The 17,200-nt window shown below is 37.9% G+C and overlaps 1 protein-coding gene across 10 annotated transcripts in view; it reads right to left on the bottom strand.

Annotated features, from left to right (window-relative positions):
- KLF12 (KLF transcription factor 12) overlaps positions 1-17,200 on the bottom strand; it is a 443,329-nt gene that overhangs the window by 111,568 nt on the left and 314,561 nt on the right. For all 10 annotated transcript variants that reach the window (XM_053898753.1, XM_019444195.2, XM_019444193.2 and 7 more), the window contains one exon: positions 13,932-14,067. In XM_053898753.1, coding sequence (XP_053754728.1) covers positions 13,932-14,067 — 136 coding nt within the window. The remainder of the gene's footprint in view (positions 1-13,931; positions 14,068-17,200) is intronic.

Genomic DNA, 17,200 nt, shown 5'->3' with positions numbered 1-17,200 from the left:
TAAGGAACATTGTGAGATAGATGCATCAGCAAACACTGAAAACTGTGATTCACTACGTTTTTAATATAACACTAGAGGACATTGTTACTGACACTTATTCAAAAACCGCCACTGACGCCTGGCCCCAGAGTCGCTCATGTCTGTAGTACTTCCATAACTTCCAATCTGTTCTTCCTGATTTGGGGGCATGCAGCCAATCTGTTATATTTATGACTAGCAATTTAATGCAATCCCTTTTTAAAAAACTAGCATCATCTTGAACTTTTAAATATACGCATGAGGCAAGATGTATGGAACTACACATGTGTTTCAAAGTGGTATCAATTTGTAAGTTTGGGTAAAAATGTAGGAGTAAAAAAGCCAGAGATATAAAACATACTTTTCAAAACCTGGTTGATGGGCGCCTGGGTGGCTCAGTCGGTTAAGTGTGTGACTGGCTTAGGTCATGAACTCACCGTCCGTGAGTTTGAGCCCCATGTCGGGCTCTGTGCTGACAGCTCAGAGCCTGGAGCCTGCTTCAGATTCTGTGTCTCCCTCTCTCTCTGCCCCTTCCTGACTTGTGCGCACACTCTCTGTCTCTCTCTCAGAAATAAACAAAAATTAAAATAAATAAAAATAAAAACCTGGTTGATTTTAGCATGTAAAGAGATAATGTGGTTTTAATTTAGTAATTATTTTGTTTCTTTTTCTTGGATAATTTCCAATTTTGCTCAATATTCTTACGTTGTAAAATACTGGTCTTGTGACTTGACTTGGATAATAAACCTCATTAAAAGCTATAGTAGGGGCGCCTGGGTGGCTCAGTCGGTTAAGTGGCAGACTTCAGCTCAGGTCATGATCTCGCAGTTCGTGGGTTCAAGCCCCGCGTCGGGCTCTGTGCTGACAGCTCAGAGCCTGGAGCCTATTTCAGATTCTGTGTCTCCCTCTCTCTCTCTGACCCTTCCCCATTCATGCTCTGTCTCTCTCTGTCTCAAAACTAAATAAACGTTATAAATAAATAAATAAATAAATAAATAAATAAATAAAGCTATAGTAAAAAATTAGTATTTTAACCGCACAATGTAATCAAACTTCCCAATAAAGGCTGACAAGAAGAGGGGCACCTGCGTGGCTCAGTTGGTTACGTGATCGACTTCAGCTCAGGTCATGATCCCACGGTTTGTGGGTTCAAGCCCTGCATCTGGCTCTGTGCTGACAGCCCAGGGCCTGGAGCCTGCTTTGGATTCTGTGTCTCCTTCTCTCTGCCCCTCCTCCACTTACACTCTGTGTGTGTGTGTGTGTGTGTGTGTCTCTCTCTCTCAAAAATAAACATTAAAAAAAAAAATTTTAATGTTAAAAAAAAGCTGACAAGAAGATATCTTAATCCCTTGATTTAAAAAAGTCATTTATTTTTTCTTTAAAATTTTTAAAAAATGTTTATTTACTTTTGAGAGAGAGCGAGAGACCACAAGCTGGGGAGAGACAGAGAGAGGGAGACACAGAATCCTAAGCAGACTTCAGGTTCTGACCCATCTGCACAGAGCCGGATGTGACGCTTGAACTCACGAACTATGAGATCATAACTTGAGCTGAAGTCCGACACTTAACCAAGCCACCCAGGCGCCCCAGTTATTTATGTTTTCTAATCAATTTTCTCGCTTGCATTTTCCTGTCATGGATTAGAAAAGTTCCTCTAAATGTACAATTTAAAATTAGTTTTATATTGGCATTAGAAAGTGGAAAGTATCAGAACCAATTCCATGCTGTCTTTCAGTTGCAACAGTGATTACACATACAGAACAAAATGGAAAATAGATACAGAATCGGACAGCAATACACATTTTGCTAAAAGGTTATAAAACTCTAGCTCAAAGATTTTGTTTTCAATTATCTGTAAAATTTTATCTGGGTTTTGTCACGATGGTAGCCCATAGCTATATAATTCCAGAATTCAGAGGGAAAAGGCAAATAGCTGATGTTATTTTTAGCTATTTTGTACGCTATAAAAGATTAATCAATGTTAATTTGAGTCTAAAGACTGACCATAACTACACTTCACAGATTTTGCTTATTCAGCTGGAATCAACTGCTTAATCAATATGTTTTAGTAATACCCTTTATTACATTTAGCAAAATGAAACACTTCTGAGAGTATAAACCCTGGAGATCAGAATTTACACTGTGAAATTCAGGTATTAAGACATAGTAAATGTACCTGTTATTACAGATTAAAAAAAAATACATCATTAAGGAATCTAGGGGGAAAATTTTATGAGATCTACCAGAACCACCTAAAAAAACATGACTAAAATTTACCAAGACTTAGAAAATTCGATTTTTAAAATAGGTATGTTAGTTAAATTCGATTGCTTCTATAAATTAACAGCCTTTCTTTTCTAAAATGTTAGTATGTTAGTCATCACTCTCCTAGAGCCCCCATCGCCCCAGAGAGGAATATGCTTCCACACACACTGATGCTGGGCTAGGTCATATGACTTTGCTCTGGCCATGGGATGCTGGCAGATGAGTGCCACGAGCAATGGCTTACAATGTGTTTGTACAACTGGGGTTACCCTCTTACGCTGCAGCCATTGCTGTGAGAAATACATGCATGCCAGGGGTTGTCTGTTGGGTCTAGACAAAGGAGAGACATGAATAGTGCTACTCCAACAACCTTTGGACCTGCCCCAGCTGACCAGCTGATGCATGGAAGAAAAGTAAATGTTTTATGGTAATATGCCACTGAGTTTTGGAATGGCTGTCTACACAGCATCATAGTGGTAACAGAGGATGAATTTTTTAAAAAAGAAAACAAAAACAAAAACAAACGTACCTTGACAAGAGAAGACATATTTCTCTTAAGTGTTCACTTTTAAGCTTGGTGGTAGACTATTAGTTTACTGACTCAGTCATGTCCATATTTTTCTTCCCCCTTAGCCATGTTCTGCTCATTGGGACCATGCGAACCAGTCTTGGCCAATGGGGTATGGGCAGAAGTCACAGGGTGGGGACTCCCGAGAAAGCTTTTGAAAAGTGACACAGTTGGCTGGTATGTTCCTCTGGTTAGTTTGTTCTGCACTTTTACTCCCCTTCTGACTTGAATAAGGGCAAGATGCCTGGAGATGGAGCCTACTTCACACAAACCATTAGAAAGAAAGCCACAACTGAAGGACAACAAAACAGAAAGAAAGAAGACAGCTTCAGAACATCCTGAGCATATCCACTAACCTGTCCTGTTTACCTCAGACTTCCTCTGCTACCAGGAAAGTAATTCCATATTCCACATTTAAGCTCTCTAGTCAGGCTTATTGTCATTTTCAGCCAAAAGTAACCAGTATTTGGAAAGATATGTAAATGGATAGATAGGCAGGTAAGTAAACAGACTGACATAAAGAATTTCATTCAAATTATTTTAAAAAGATCCAAACTTCTACCTAGAAGTAGTATTTGACTCAGTCTAATATTAAAAGTCACATTGATAAAATGATCATTTTAGCTAAGAATATACGATTACATTTAAATAAGTCACAGCTTCCATTTTTATATATTTAGGTTTGTCTTTCTGTAAGTAGAAATAAAATAACATTAATCATGTATCAGGTAATTTTTAGACTACACTTTGATGGAATTAACTTTAGTTTATGATTTAAAGTTTGGAATTCTTTCCTGCACACTAATAATTTTTCAGACAGGCAGAAATATTCTCAAAATTTGCTGGCATTTTTACAATACTAACTGCACATGGTTTGAGGTTTAATTTTTTTTTTTAATGTTTTATTTATTCTTGACAGAGAGAGAGAGCATAAGCGAGGGAGGGGCAGAGAGAGAGGGAGACACAGAATCTGAAGCAGGCTCCAGGCTCTGAGCTGTCAGCACAGAGCCCGACGTGGGGCTCGAACTCACAGACCGCGAGATCATGACCTGGGCCAAAGTAGGACGCTCAACCGACCGAGCCACCCAGGCGCCCCAGAGGTTTAATTTTTAAGATAAGTTATGATGCATATTACATTTCAGCTGGCTGGTGATCCTCAGCGATGCAATTGTGTAAGTGGATGGCAAAATATCACAGTCAAACGTCAACCTGATAAGATTCACTCTTATCCAAGCTATCTTTTTCCATCTGTATTAGATTTTCCTATATAGCAGCAGGTTCTCCATGAAAATGTAGCCTTCAATTTTTTATTTTCATTTGATGCATGTAAGTAAATGTATTCAAGGAGATTCAAGTGTGTGGGAAAGTGCTATAAAGTAAAGGAAAATTATGGTACAATGGCTATAACTCATAAAGAGTAATAAGAAGAGAGAGTGTCTAGAGCATTTGACTGAAAATAGAAAAGATTATATCCTGGTGAATTGAGTTAATTTCAAATATATTACAGTATGGTTTTCTATCATGTGTACTCTCTCGGACTACATTAATAAATGAAAGAGTGATGAATAGTTCTGGGAACTTGTAGCGAAACTTATTAATATTTCAACATTATCACTGAGTATCTATGTCAACACACATCAAAAATGCATGAGAAATGACTACCTACACTCACAAGTTACACCCATTAGGAATATATATGAGAAATATAAATGGTGTACATAAATTTGCAATGTGAGTATAGGTAGGATGTATAGCAAAAAAAAAAAAAAGCTACATAAAGATCTCACATGGAGAAGTATGTCAAGCAATTAAAAGCAAATTAACACTTGCAATCAGTTTGCAGTATACAGTATGACCACATAAAATACCAACATATTTCAAATTATGAATCATCTTAGAAATTACTAATACTAAAAAAAAAAATTAAACATAAAAGTAGCAAAACTATGTAGCCACTCTCAAATAAAAGTGGCTCATCAATTCTATCCATGATGTAACTTTGGAATCCCCTACTTAAGATATAAAAACCAAAAGTTTGGTTTTAAAAGGCCTGATTTCTAATTTTAAATTGATCACCAAGAAGTAGTAAATTCATACTAAAATGAGTCATGGCAGTTTAAAAAAATAAATCAATACACAGTTAACCCAATCATTTCCAAGTGGTTAGGAAAGCAAAGCAGTGCATATCTATAGCATACAGAAGATGTTCAATTCAGTTGGGGGGAGGTCAAACTGATGATTTAGCATTAGACATGAAGGAGAAAATGCCTACCACAGAAATGAGAGATATAAATCACTCTCAAAACAGCAACACCAGGGTAGTGGCTTTCACATATGATACCTTATTTTATTTTACTTTTTTAATGATCAAAAAGATTCATGCACAAAAAGTTTTGACGATAAGCTCGTACTTAGAAAAATAGTTACATCATTTTTAGAGAAAAAGTACTTACTGGCTACTACAAGGTACAGTAATAATATATTTTTAAAGACCTTCTAGGATAATAGAAATTTTTGAATGATCAGGGGCTACAAAACTAGATTTCAAGAACCCAGGCCAAAAAGAAATAAACAAATGTTTGAAAGGAAAAATTTGTTTTGCACTTTTTGTTTGCTTTTTGATTCTTGTTTTGGTTAAATTACTGCAGATTCCCTTAGGAAAAGAGAATTTTTGTCATAGCCCAGAGGAAAAGTATGAGTGGATAAAAAGGTTCAGTTCTGCCCCCTGCCCCATAGGGATGGAATTCTGGAATAAATAGTATCTATGGAGCTCATTTTCTTCTGTAAGATCAAGGAATTCTAAGCAATGTTCTCTAGTTGGTCAGCTAGTTTGTTTGCCTATTTACTCATTCCAGAACATTCCTGTCTTTAGATTTTCTGCACTTGTTATTCTCTTGAACGCTCTTCCTTTAGATCTCCTTGTGATGATGTGACCTCATACCTCTTCAGATCTCTTCCTAAAACACAGTCTCATTAGACAGTTCTTCCCAGAACATCTTAATGTAATAGTGACCAACTTCTTCCACCTCCACACAGCCTAACATCCATATCCTGCTTCCTCTACTTTACATGTATCTCTATTTATCTCTCTGTCTATACATATATCTATATACCTTCATACCACAAGAGTCTGTGTCTAACCACGGAAACTGTGGACATCTAGGCAGCACTAGTCATATCCACACACCCACAAGAATGCAAACGGCAGCCTTTGGGATGTATAGTGCTCACCCTGCACCATCATGTGCAGCTTCCTTGAGACTGGTATTTGCAAAACACAAAGTTGATCATGCTGTTCCCACTGAAAGCCTATCCACCTCTCCCGATTATCTACAGAATAAATTCATCCTTCCTGATCAGGTCCCTACTGTCTTCCCAAGCAACCTCATCTCCATTTCCCTGCTACATTCACCCATGCAGCAGTCATTATGAACCTGTGCACCCCTACCGCCCATCAGTGCTCTTACATATTGCAGACTGAGTTATGCGTACCCCTCTGCTCTCTCACTGCAGCCCTTCGTATGCTTTAATCTTACCGTGCTTTACTTCACCTCGTATTATTCTGACTCTGAGCTCCCTGTGCTGAGGCACTTTGCATCACTCATCCTGTATCCTCAGCATGTAACATGGGGTCGAATAAGTCAATTAACTACTCAACAAATGAACACATCACTTAACTTGGTAATCCATAAAACAATTCAAATATCAAATTATTGGCCAAATCTGAGCACATTTTTTTTTAATTTTTTTTAATGTTTATTTTATTTTTGACAGAGAGACAAAGACAGAGCATGAGTGGGGAAGGGGCAGAGCGAGAGGGAGACACAGAATCCAAAGCAGGATCCAGGTCTGAGCTGTCAGCACAGAGCCCAATGCGGGGCTGGAAATCACAGACCGTGAGATCATGACCTGAGCCAAAGTCGGATGTTCAACCTACTGAGCCACCCAGGCGCCCCATTGAGCACATTTTTCTTAATTTAAAGAGGGAGCAACAGTGTCCCACTGAAGCAGATATAAGGGATTATGTGTGGATACACCGTCTCCATCTTGGTATTAAACACCCAGAAACTGAGTTCATTGTTCTTTAGGGTTGGGACACTGAAGGGCTGATTCAGGCTAAGCATACACTTTAGGTTTATCTGTGTTCATTTACTGAAAGTCAGTAGCTTTTTCTGAGCTCCTTCAAAAGAAGAGCAACCCGAAAGCATTGACCTCCCCTGGTGAGAGAATGAATGCCTCTCGGATTCACCAGTCAGTAGCCATGACAGTCACTATCAGAGATCTCGACTTCTATCTAATGATGTGAATCATAGCTGTTTCTTTGGTAGGACACAAGTGGGGATCTGAAGGTGTCCCAAACGTGTTAGGCTTACTAAATAAAAATATAGCTTCTTTTAATGAGACAAGAATCTAGGAAAGATCTGAGAAGTCCTTTGACATGTTGAGCTCTTTGGCTTTTTCTCTGGGCACAATCAGCTCAGTTGGTTTCATTCTCATCAGCAGATAGAAGAGAGACATGATCCAAATACTCTCAAGGGGTGCAAAACAAGATGACACAGTACCATTTTAAGCCGTGGACAAACTTCCCTTTTATAGATTGACAAAAAGCCAATTCTACAAGGAATGTTCATTTTTGAGGTTTGGGAATATCAGCCCGTATGTTTATATTAAAACACACTTGAAAACCATGTTTCTCCCGACAATAAATTCTTTAAATAAAATAGTATCAGTGAAGTTTGTATGAAAAACACTAATATCTTTGTATTTTATTTTCTTACACTTCAATATAATGTATGTGATTTATAGAAATGGGATAGCTTTAAAAAAAAAACTCTGAGAAGGCACTCGATAGACTTATTCCCCTCTGTCAGATTATATTTAAAGTAACAAGGAGTTTAAAGATAAAAAATTTGAAATTATTTCCTAAATGTTGGATACGTGGGACTCGAGGTTCAAAAAACTGCTAATTTTGGATAGTTGGCAGTTTAGAGATATTAAAACCACAGCATAAAGACAGAAGCTGCCTTCATAAAGGAATATGGGTTTATAGAAAGACACATTTGGATTTGAACTTGAGCTCTGCAAATGACCAGCAAATTACGCTGGTAGGACCAGCGTATGGCATTTTCATAGTTCTGCCAAAAAGTAGGGTGTCAGTTACAATTCCTTTGTTTTCACTTTCTTCCTCATCTCTTGCACTGTTCTCTACTATAATTTAAAAGACATTAACAAAATCATACAGGAAGAGATTAAGAGAAACAAGAGGAGGTATTCAAACGGTTCAGGATGAGAAAAATGAGAACAAAAACACAAACAAAAACCACTCAAGATTTCTGACCCTTTTTTATCATTAAATGCACTTTTCTAAATGAAGAACCATGTTTGAACTAGCAGCAAAGTTTGAAATAAGAATAGGGTATCTAACTTGCTACCATATCGGTTCTTTCAAAGAACACTTAGGTGAAAATGTGCTAAAGATAACGCTCTTCATTTCCAGAAATTCAAGCAATTTTTAAGAAGGTACCTTCACATGAGCAATACTCCTGTGAACAACACTCATGTGAACCACACAAGGGTTAGGGAGGCTGACACCCTTTGTGGGAAAGAATCCACGTGTAACTTTTGACTCTCCCCAAACTTAACTACTAATAGTCTACTGCTGACTGAAAGGTTTGTCAATAACAGAACCAGTCAATTAACACCTATTTTGCATATGTATTACATACTAAATCCTTACAATGAAGTAAGCTAGAGAAAAGAAGATATTAAGAAAATCATAAGGAAGAGAAAATAAATTTACAGGATTCTACCGTATATATCAAAAAAAATCCATGTATAAGTGAACTCGTACAATTCCAGCTCATGTTGTTCAAGGGTCAACTGCAATAAAAACCCGGAGGAAGACAGTGAAGTGTTTTAATTAAGCTTAAATGTACTTGACAATGAACCATTTAAAAAGAATATCCTTTCATCAAGTGCCAACATCAGAGATGCTAGCCGAAGCAAAAAGTTACTAATGCCATTAATTTTGTTGCTTTTCTTCCCTCTGAGAATCATAATGAAGATCAGTGAGGGCAGACTGCTCAGATACGGTAGGAGTTCAACAGTCACGTGCATGCACCAATTCTCAAAGGACTGACACTGAGAAACAGGTACGTCTCCTGAAAATCGTCATCTGCTTCCCTCACCCCCCACCCTACCCTTTCTCACTCACTGTTACTGAGTTACTATACAGGTTTCCCCCACCACCAGAAAGTAGAACATTCTCCTATGAAACCTTTGGTAAGCCAAAATGGTGTAGAGCGAAGAATGACCCGTAAATTTTATGGAAAAGTTTTTGAGCATTCCCAGACCCCCCAAATAACCTCTCTTAGGCCTTTGTGATGCCTTAGGGCATGTCTTGCTAACAAAGGCACACAATTAATGGAGATAAAGCACAGCTGTTCACAGACACAGCTCAAAGCTCTGAAAGCTTGGTGCTGAGATGCTGAGTGTGGTTCCCAGGGAGGGAGCCTGGTGGAGCTGCTCTCGCTGCTGAAGAGTATTGGGGGAAAAAAACCCAACAACAATACTGAACACCATTTTTGCTTTTCACCGGTTTTTTGTAAAGATGAAAATCCTCTTTGGATTCCTTTCAGTTAGCAAAAACAGGTGCTAACATAGGTCTTTCATAAAAGCAAAGTGGCATAATGGGAACTTTTGAAAGCAGGGGATGCCTGTATCTAGATCCGTATTCTTCTAGTTTAAGGTCTGTGCCTGGTTATGCTGAAATTTCTCTCAGGAGATGTTCTAATTCATTTACACTTTAGTCTGAACAAAGTTGATTATCCTACTCCCAGTAACAAATGAGGGGTATGAATGTTTGGAATTAAGAGAAAAAGAAAAAAAGGGGGTACAGAAATTAGAGGGTCTGGGTAACACAGCCAAACTGTACCTATTTAAAAATATCATTGTTTTGCCTGGGGTTAGAGTTAATTACAATAATTTGCTCTAATCATGCGCCTGTACTTCTCTTTTTCCAAACACTTATTTCATAATTACGTTTGTCAAGTTGTTAAGGGTAACAACCCTATTTTACCATCCGAGGAAAAAAACAGACCAAAACAAAACAGATGTTCTATGAATTGCTGGAAGTTAGTTTTGTCACAATTACTGAACACATGGTTTCTGACTTGGACAGTATCTCCACAATTAAAATGAGAAAAGGGCAGAGCCTGCCTGTGGGCCTCTCTGTGGCTTTTACCAATGTATCTGAATTTGCTGAGCCTAAGCTGATAAATGGCAATCAAATGAACCAATGAAGGTGGTAGAAATGATAAGTTCAAGCGCAGTTCTCGAACTATACACACTGAAGTAACCTCACTTTCCGCTCTAATCCCAAGCAATGCTTTTTTATCTACAGACAGGAATATCTGAATATTTAGAGAGGAGGATGCAATTCTGGCTAACAACTGCATTTCAAAGCAAAGGAAACCTTTCTTAAACTGAAGATTTAAAAGTTCATTTTACAAGCCAGTAAAATGCAGAATACCAGACATTAGGAAAACATTTATTAGTATATTAAGGTTTATGCTGTTGTAGATATACAACGTCAATAAAGTAAGGCACCATATTGAAAACTCAAACTATGATGATTATGGCATGAGGCAAGACTATGAACCTGAATGGGAAGGGAGAGAAAGAGGAGCATCTGTTGGAGGTATTTACCCTGTGGGTTACCATGTTGTAAGGACTGCTCAAGGACAAGGCAGTTTCATCCATTTCTAGTGTCAATCTTCCCTAATATCCTCCTTTCTCATCCTTTGCCTTCTCTTTCTTGATTGACAAGAAATTCATTGGCACCACTGCATTGGTGGCCAATGAATTAAGAGGCCAGCCTTTGAATCCTCTTAAATCATGACTCCTTTTGCCTTTGATTGGAACGTCAAATGTGTACTGGTTAACCAAGAATTTATAATATGCGATCTCTAATAAACATAAATCTTTCATTTTGTTGTCTCTCTACCTGTAGACATGCTTCTCAATATGACTCTCCCAACAAAGTTTTGCAAGCACAGGAAATAGGTCAACTGATGTCTTCTGGAATCCTCTCATCTCACATATGCCAAACTGATGTTTTAGACTTTTATTATTTAACATGTTATTTTATTGATCATAGTACACTGAAATCTTTGCTTGTTTGACAGCTTTTGAGTTAATAACTGATAGCTTCTGAGAAGGCATCAAGATCCAAAGGCAAAACAGAAAGAGAGAAAACAGAAAATAAACGACAGCAACATGCATTAAAGAATCAAGGAGAAACTGAGAGGAGCAGAAAGACGTGCTTATGACTGTACACATTGAAAGAGAACTTTAGGTAAACCTAAGTACAGATTTTTTAAAAGTGTCTAACAAGGATTATATATTTATTTGTCCCAGAATAAAATTGTTCTCAGTATATTACTGTAAGTTTTGAAATACACCCGTATTTAAGAGGTCTCTACAGAGCACACTTTGTGCTTCCTCTAACACTTTCTTGTACTTCCTGGTGTTTACACACACATACTCCGTCTTGAACGATGGTTAATTAACTATTGATGGGTCCTGGCATTCTAGGGCTTCCCAGGTGACGGCTCCATATTCTTTACTAATCGTTTAATGAAAACACTTACATGAATAATGAATCTGGCATTTCCCTAGATACACATGCAACTTTTGTAATAGTGATAAAGGCAGGCATATGTAGTTAAACAAGATACTGTGGCTTGAAAATGTTTTCACAAATCAAGTCAGAGAGGTTATGCTGAAAATGAAGCTCCAGGTTTTGAAGCTGCTGTTAAAATTTCACATTAAAATATGCTATATGTTATAAGCTCATAATATTAAAAGAAACAGTTATACTTGACAAGTTAATACCGTTATTTGTTAAGTCCTTAATAAAGTAAGCACAATTGAGATCTTCATAATCATAGTTCCGAACTTTAAAGTTTGAATTAAAAGCAACATACCCACATCTATAAACACACATACACACAAACTATACAATGTCTCATAATGACGCAGGAAAACGATATGATTAAAATGTCTATGAAACCTACTATTCACCTTAGAATTGAAACTTGTCATTATTTAGTCTAATTTTAGACATGGATCTTAAGACTTAGATTACACAAACCAGGCCTGATCACTGATTTAGTGGTGACTAAGCATGCCACCATTTTAAACAGGATTTCATCAACCCCTTTGATTCAATACCAATCTTGGCTCAAATGAACATTTGCTTTGGAGAAACTAAGTGACTACAACCAGTTATTTGAACACATGAGTGAAAAAAAGTTTTTTTATAGGGGTTGAAATGCAAGAATATCATTGGAAACAAACATTACAAGTACTCTTAGAAAAAGATCCATTTTTTGGAGTCAGAAGTCCAAAACTTTGCCTTGTTACTATTTATCAGATGACTCTGTAGGGGTCATTTAACTTCTCTGATCCTGAGTGCCTTCATTTGTACAATTAGAATAACAGTATTTGCAACATTTTAATTTCCTAGTTGTCTTATACTACACACTATTACTCTTACCATCAATAATTATATTCCTAATTCCATAATTAACTGAACAGCCTTCTATGTGCCGAAACTTTATGGCTCGATTTTTATATAACTTATATAACTTTTATATAACTTTATATATATTTTTATATCACATCCTCACAATGGTCCTATAAGGTAAGTGCTCTGATTTTTTATACAGACGAAGAAACATCTCGGAGTGGTTAAATAACTTGCCAAAAGCCACACAACTCTTAAGAGCTTAAATATAAATTTGAATTCAGATCTTTGACTCCAAATTTCATTTTAGATCCACTATATCCTGTTTCCCCTAATATACCATATATATTTGTGTGTATGCAAACATATATATAATATAAACATATAATATGTATTACCTATAGAACACAGAAACATATTATTCATTTTATATATACACATATGTTTTCAATTCTAAAATGCCATACTAGTGTGTGTGTGTGTGTGTGTGTGTGTGTGTGTGTGTGTGTTAAAGATTACAAAGACTAAGGCATGGAGCAGGGTCAGTACTTAGTCAATATTTGGGAAAAGGAATTAAAATATGGGAAGCGACTAAGATCATTTTGAGTGAACTGTTAATTCATGTATCAGCAATAACAGAGGCTATTTAAATCCCATTCTTATGTAAGATTATGTTTTTAAAATTATTCTATAGAAAAAAATATACAAAGACTGGTCATAGGTTCAATTCTAGATACAGAATTACCAATGATGGAAAAGCAACTATCTTCCATAAGCAAGGGATGAAACCTAACTTTATGGTCTAGATAAACGAAGAGAGACAAGATCTCTTTAGGGGCACCTGGGTGGCTCAGTCGGTTAAGCATCCAACTCTTGATTTTGGCTCTGGTCACGATCTCACAGTTCATGGGATCGAGCCCCCCCATCGGGCTCTGTGCTGACAGCACAGAGCCTGCTTGGAATTTTCTCTCCGCCCCGCCCCACCCCCGCTCCTCCCCAACTCAAGCGTGTGCACGCCTGTGCTCTCACTCTCTCTCAAAATAAATAAATACAATTTTTTTAAAAAATGGAGACAAGATCTCTTTAAAAATTACATATGATTCTGAATTTTCAAAGCGATGAAACATCATCTTCCATATTTAAAATTTCAAAAAAGCTATTCTGTACTTTCCTATCAAAACAAGATACATAATACTTGCCATATTTTATTTCTCTTGACTGTTGTGTGTGAATAGTAACAATGATGATGATAACTGACATTCAAAAAGAACAATATATTTTTTTCCAGAGTTAAGGAGAAGAGGTTAGAGATATTAGGAAAGATGCACAGAAGTCTCATTTCTAATACAAGCACACATTTTCAGCTATGTAAAATACTCCAAGCTTTCCCCTAATCTGCTCCCGAAGAACGTCAGGCCAAGTGCAAGGATGCTGACACGTGTGCTCATTCAGAGCTAGAATGACAAGCCCTGGGACCAGAGATGCTGCTGCTTCCATTACCCACTGAATACCGTGGCGATTCTTAGTTCATCCTGAGAATGTGGTACTTACTCTTGTACTGCTCTGGCTATGGAAAGGGCCGTAGATCCAGTCTCATTAACGCTATCTAAGGTCACATTTGGCAGGTCATCATCGTCACTGTCACTTTTACTTTGTCTGGGAGATAGGCCTCGGGGGTCCATTTGTGCTGGGAAAAAAAGGCATATATAATGAATTAAAATTAGCGTGCAGAAAGATAACCTTGTCCTGGACCAACATCAAGCACGGCATGTCTCGTCTGTGCCTATCGCGCACATGGAACTCTCTAGAAATCCCAGGAATTTGTGAAAGTGGCGCATTTAATGGACTGAGCGCTCACTGACTTTTCCCTTGTTCGCTTGATTTACAATACCTCAATCAGCTCTCAACAGTTTCAGGGGATGACTACAGAAACAGAAAGTATAAAATCCACAATACTATTAACTCCTGAGTGGTCAGAAGCTGATTAGGTAGCTCATCAGTTACTGTGCAACCCCCTGGCTCTTCCTTCTTGCTTCTGCTGCCAGAGTTCAGGCCATTTCACTGCTCGTTAGCACGTTCCCTGGAAGGCGGGGAGCACAGATTTTACCTGCCTATATAGCTCTCTTAATAAGCCTAAAGAAGAGCAAGGTTTACAAGACTAAAAGTTGTAGGTATTTCTCATACTTCAGTGAATACTGTCTCACAGTTCATTACTGCTCTAAGTGGAGATCTGAGCGCCCCAAAATGACAGAAGTAGCAGCATTTTAAGTGTATGTTTTATGTGCCAGAAAGTGTTCGTCTCCACACTGATTTCATTTTTCAGAAAGGCATTTCCAGCTAGGATTCTCCTCCCACCGTGAACTTGCCAGCAAAGCAAGAAATAGCCCTATGTTCTGTGACCCCTGCTGACCAGGACCATCAGATCCTTTCAAATGAGAGGATTACCATCAGCATTTAGTATGTGAATGCATATTTTTAAAAGTTAGACTTCATTTCCATTTCCTCCTATGAACAGCCTTAGCATCCACCACTGTCTAGGATTTCCATCAGCCCTCACCTCAAGCACAGAATAAGCACACCTTCTAAATTAAAAGTATTGGACTAGCTACACAACTGCATTATTAAAATACATGACTTCAGCCCCAGCCAGCTGCAGCCAGACTTCTGCCCTTCAAACCTGCCTGCAAGAGATTTCTAAAACCACCACTGCTCACAAAGAAAAACAAAATGAACTTCACATCATGGTTACAATGACATCTTTTTACAATTTCTTTTTTTCTTAAATCATTTTTTTTGTATTGTAAATTGTACGTTAGGTAGAACCACTGGGAAATGTTGATATTTCACCATTTTTTACCCACAAAAAGACCATTTCTTGTGAGTCTACTTAATACTTACAATATGAATAGAAAAACCTAGAGAGTTTCAACATAATTCTAACTAAACTTGGCTAGGAAGGAACTTACATCTGTTAAATCCATTACCCTAGTGTATGTGACATACATTCTGCCTGTAAATATAAACATACCAGAATATATTCTGAACAAAGGAAGGGCTTGGTAAATGTTTGTTAAAAGAGAAAATAATCAATTCAAACAATCTAAAGCAGTGGTCCTCAACCAAGGACAAAACTGCCCCCCACTCCCCCTAAGAGACACTTGGCGATGTCTGGCTTGTCACATTCTGATTTGTCACGACTTAAGGGGAAGGGGATCTCGTGGGCAAAAGTCAAGGACGGTGCTAGATACGCTACAATACACAGGACAGTCAGTCCCCCATGACAGAGAATTATCCAGTCGAAAACGCCAAGAGCATGCAAATTGAGAAACTCTGATCCAGAGATTTAAGAGTTTGGGTGCCTGGGTGACTCAGTCCGTTACGTGTCCGACTCTTGGTTTCGGCTCAGGTCATCACGGTTGCTGGGATCGAGCCCCGAGCCCTGTGTTGGGCTCTGTGCTGACAGTGTGGAGACTGCCTGGGATTCTCTCTCCCTCTCTTTCTGTCCCTCCCAGTCCCCCCTCCTAAGTCAAAATAAATAAACAAACATTTACAAAAAAACTTTGGATGTATAAAAGTGTCACATCTTATGACTTCTGGTTGTATAACTACATTGTAATTTCAAAGCCACTATCCAATGACGTACACTATATGTTGGATTATTCATATTTTCTAGTCCTGTCCTCAAATTAATCAAGTCACGGTCATGTGACTCAGCACTCACAACTTCTCCAAATGCAGTATTCAGTTTCTCAAATGCCAGGAGTCATGCAGTGACACTCATCAAGAGTTATTGTTTTCTTTGTATGATACACAGTGGGACAAAAACACTGTTTATTTTCCATCTGATCTCTAAAGAAGATTCCCTAAATGAAGGATGTTGGGGAAACTCTTCAGGAAGGAAAGTAACCAGTTCCACAAGCATCTGACAACAGAGAGCCACCTAAGCATTCAGTCACTCCGAAGGCACTGAAAGCACCGAATCATTTAAGATTTATTTTGACTGAAGGCAGCAGAAACTGACTCAGGCCAACCTATATTAAACAGAATGCACTGGAAAGCCATTGAGCAGCTCACAGAATGGAAGGTAAGGAGGTAAAGATGAACAGCTATCACTCAAGCAGCACAGCACACAGGAATGATATAGGCATTTCAACAGGAATTCATAGACAGCGTCTTTTTGGGCAGCCCTAGAGTAGAATGATTCATTTGACAGTCATTCATGACTACTCAAATTGAGCCAAGAAAATGAGTATCAGATCTATCTAGGCTTCCAAATCACATATTGTGTGGTGTTACATACGCCTGTAAATGTCAGCAACTTAACATTTAAAGTTGTTGAAACATCATCTTGCCTGTGCCAAGATACCAAATTAACAAACAGCTAAAGAACAGAGAATATCCTGGTGGTCCCATTTTGCCCAAGAGAACTAGAGCCTCCGTGGAGAAGTAATACAACTCAGGGAAGACACGGGCAGTTCACCAATAAGCTCTCTGGCTCTGACAGCCTAACTGTAATAATGATTCCAGACAACTGGTGTGAGAGTTGATCATCTCAATTACGTTATGTTTATAACTTAATGAAAGTTTAAAATATGTTAAACATGGTATCTCTTTTGATGTACTTTTCAGGAACATCATAATTGAGGATTTCTTTCCAATATTTTCAATAAATATTATGAAATACATCTGCTACCATCATGCTGGGAAACTCTTTTTACCCATACCTTCAGCCAAGCTGAGGAAGTAATTAGAAAGGCTTTTTAAAATCTGCATTGCTGATTAGGTCAGATGATTAGCTTATCTACATACTTGCATAATTC

Source organism: Panthera pardus, unplaced genomic scaffold (genome assembly GCF_024362965.1).
Source record: "Panthera pardus isolate Hobbes unplaced genomic scaffold, ASM2436296v1 HiC_scaffold_1, whole genome shotgun sequence".
NCBI classification, from domain to species: domain Eukaryota; kingdom Metazoa; phylum Chordata; class Mammalia; order Carnivora; family Felidae; genus Panthera; species Panthera pardus.
The sequence above is the reverse complement of the archived record's forward strand: the minus strand, read 5'-3'. Positions and strand labels throughout refer to the sequence as shown.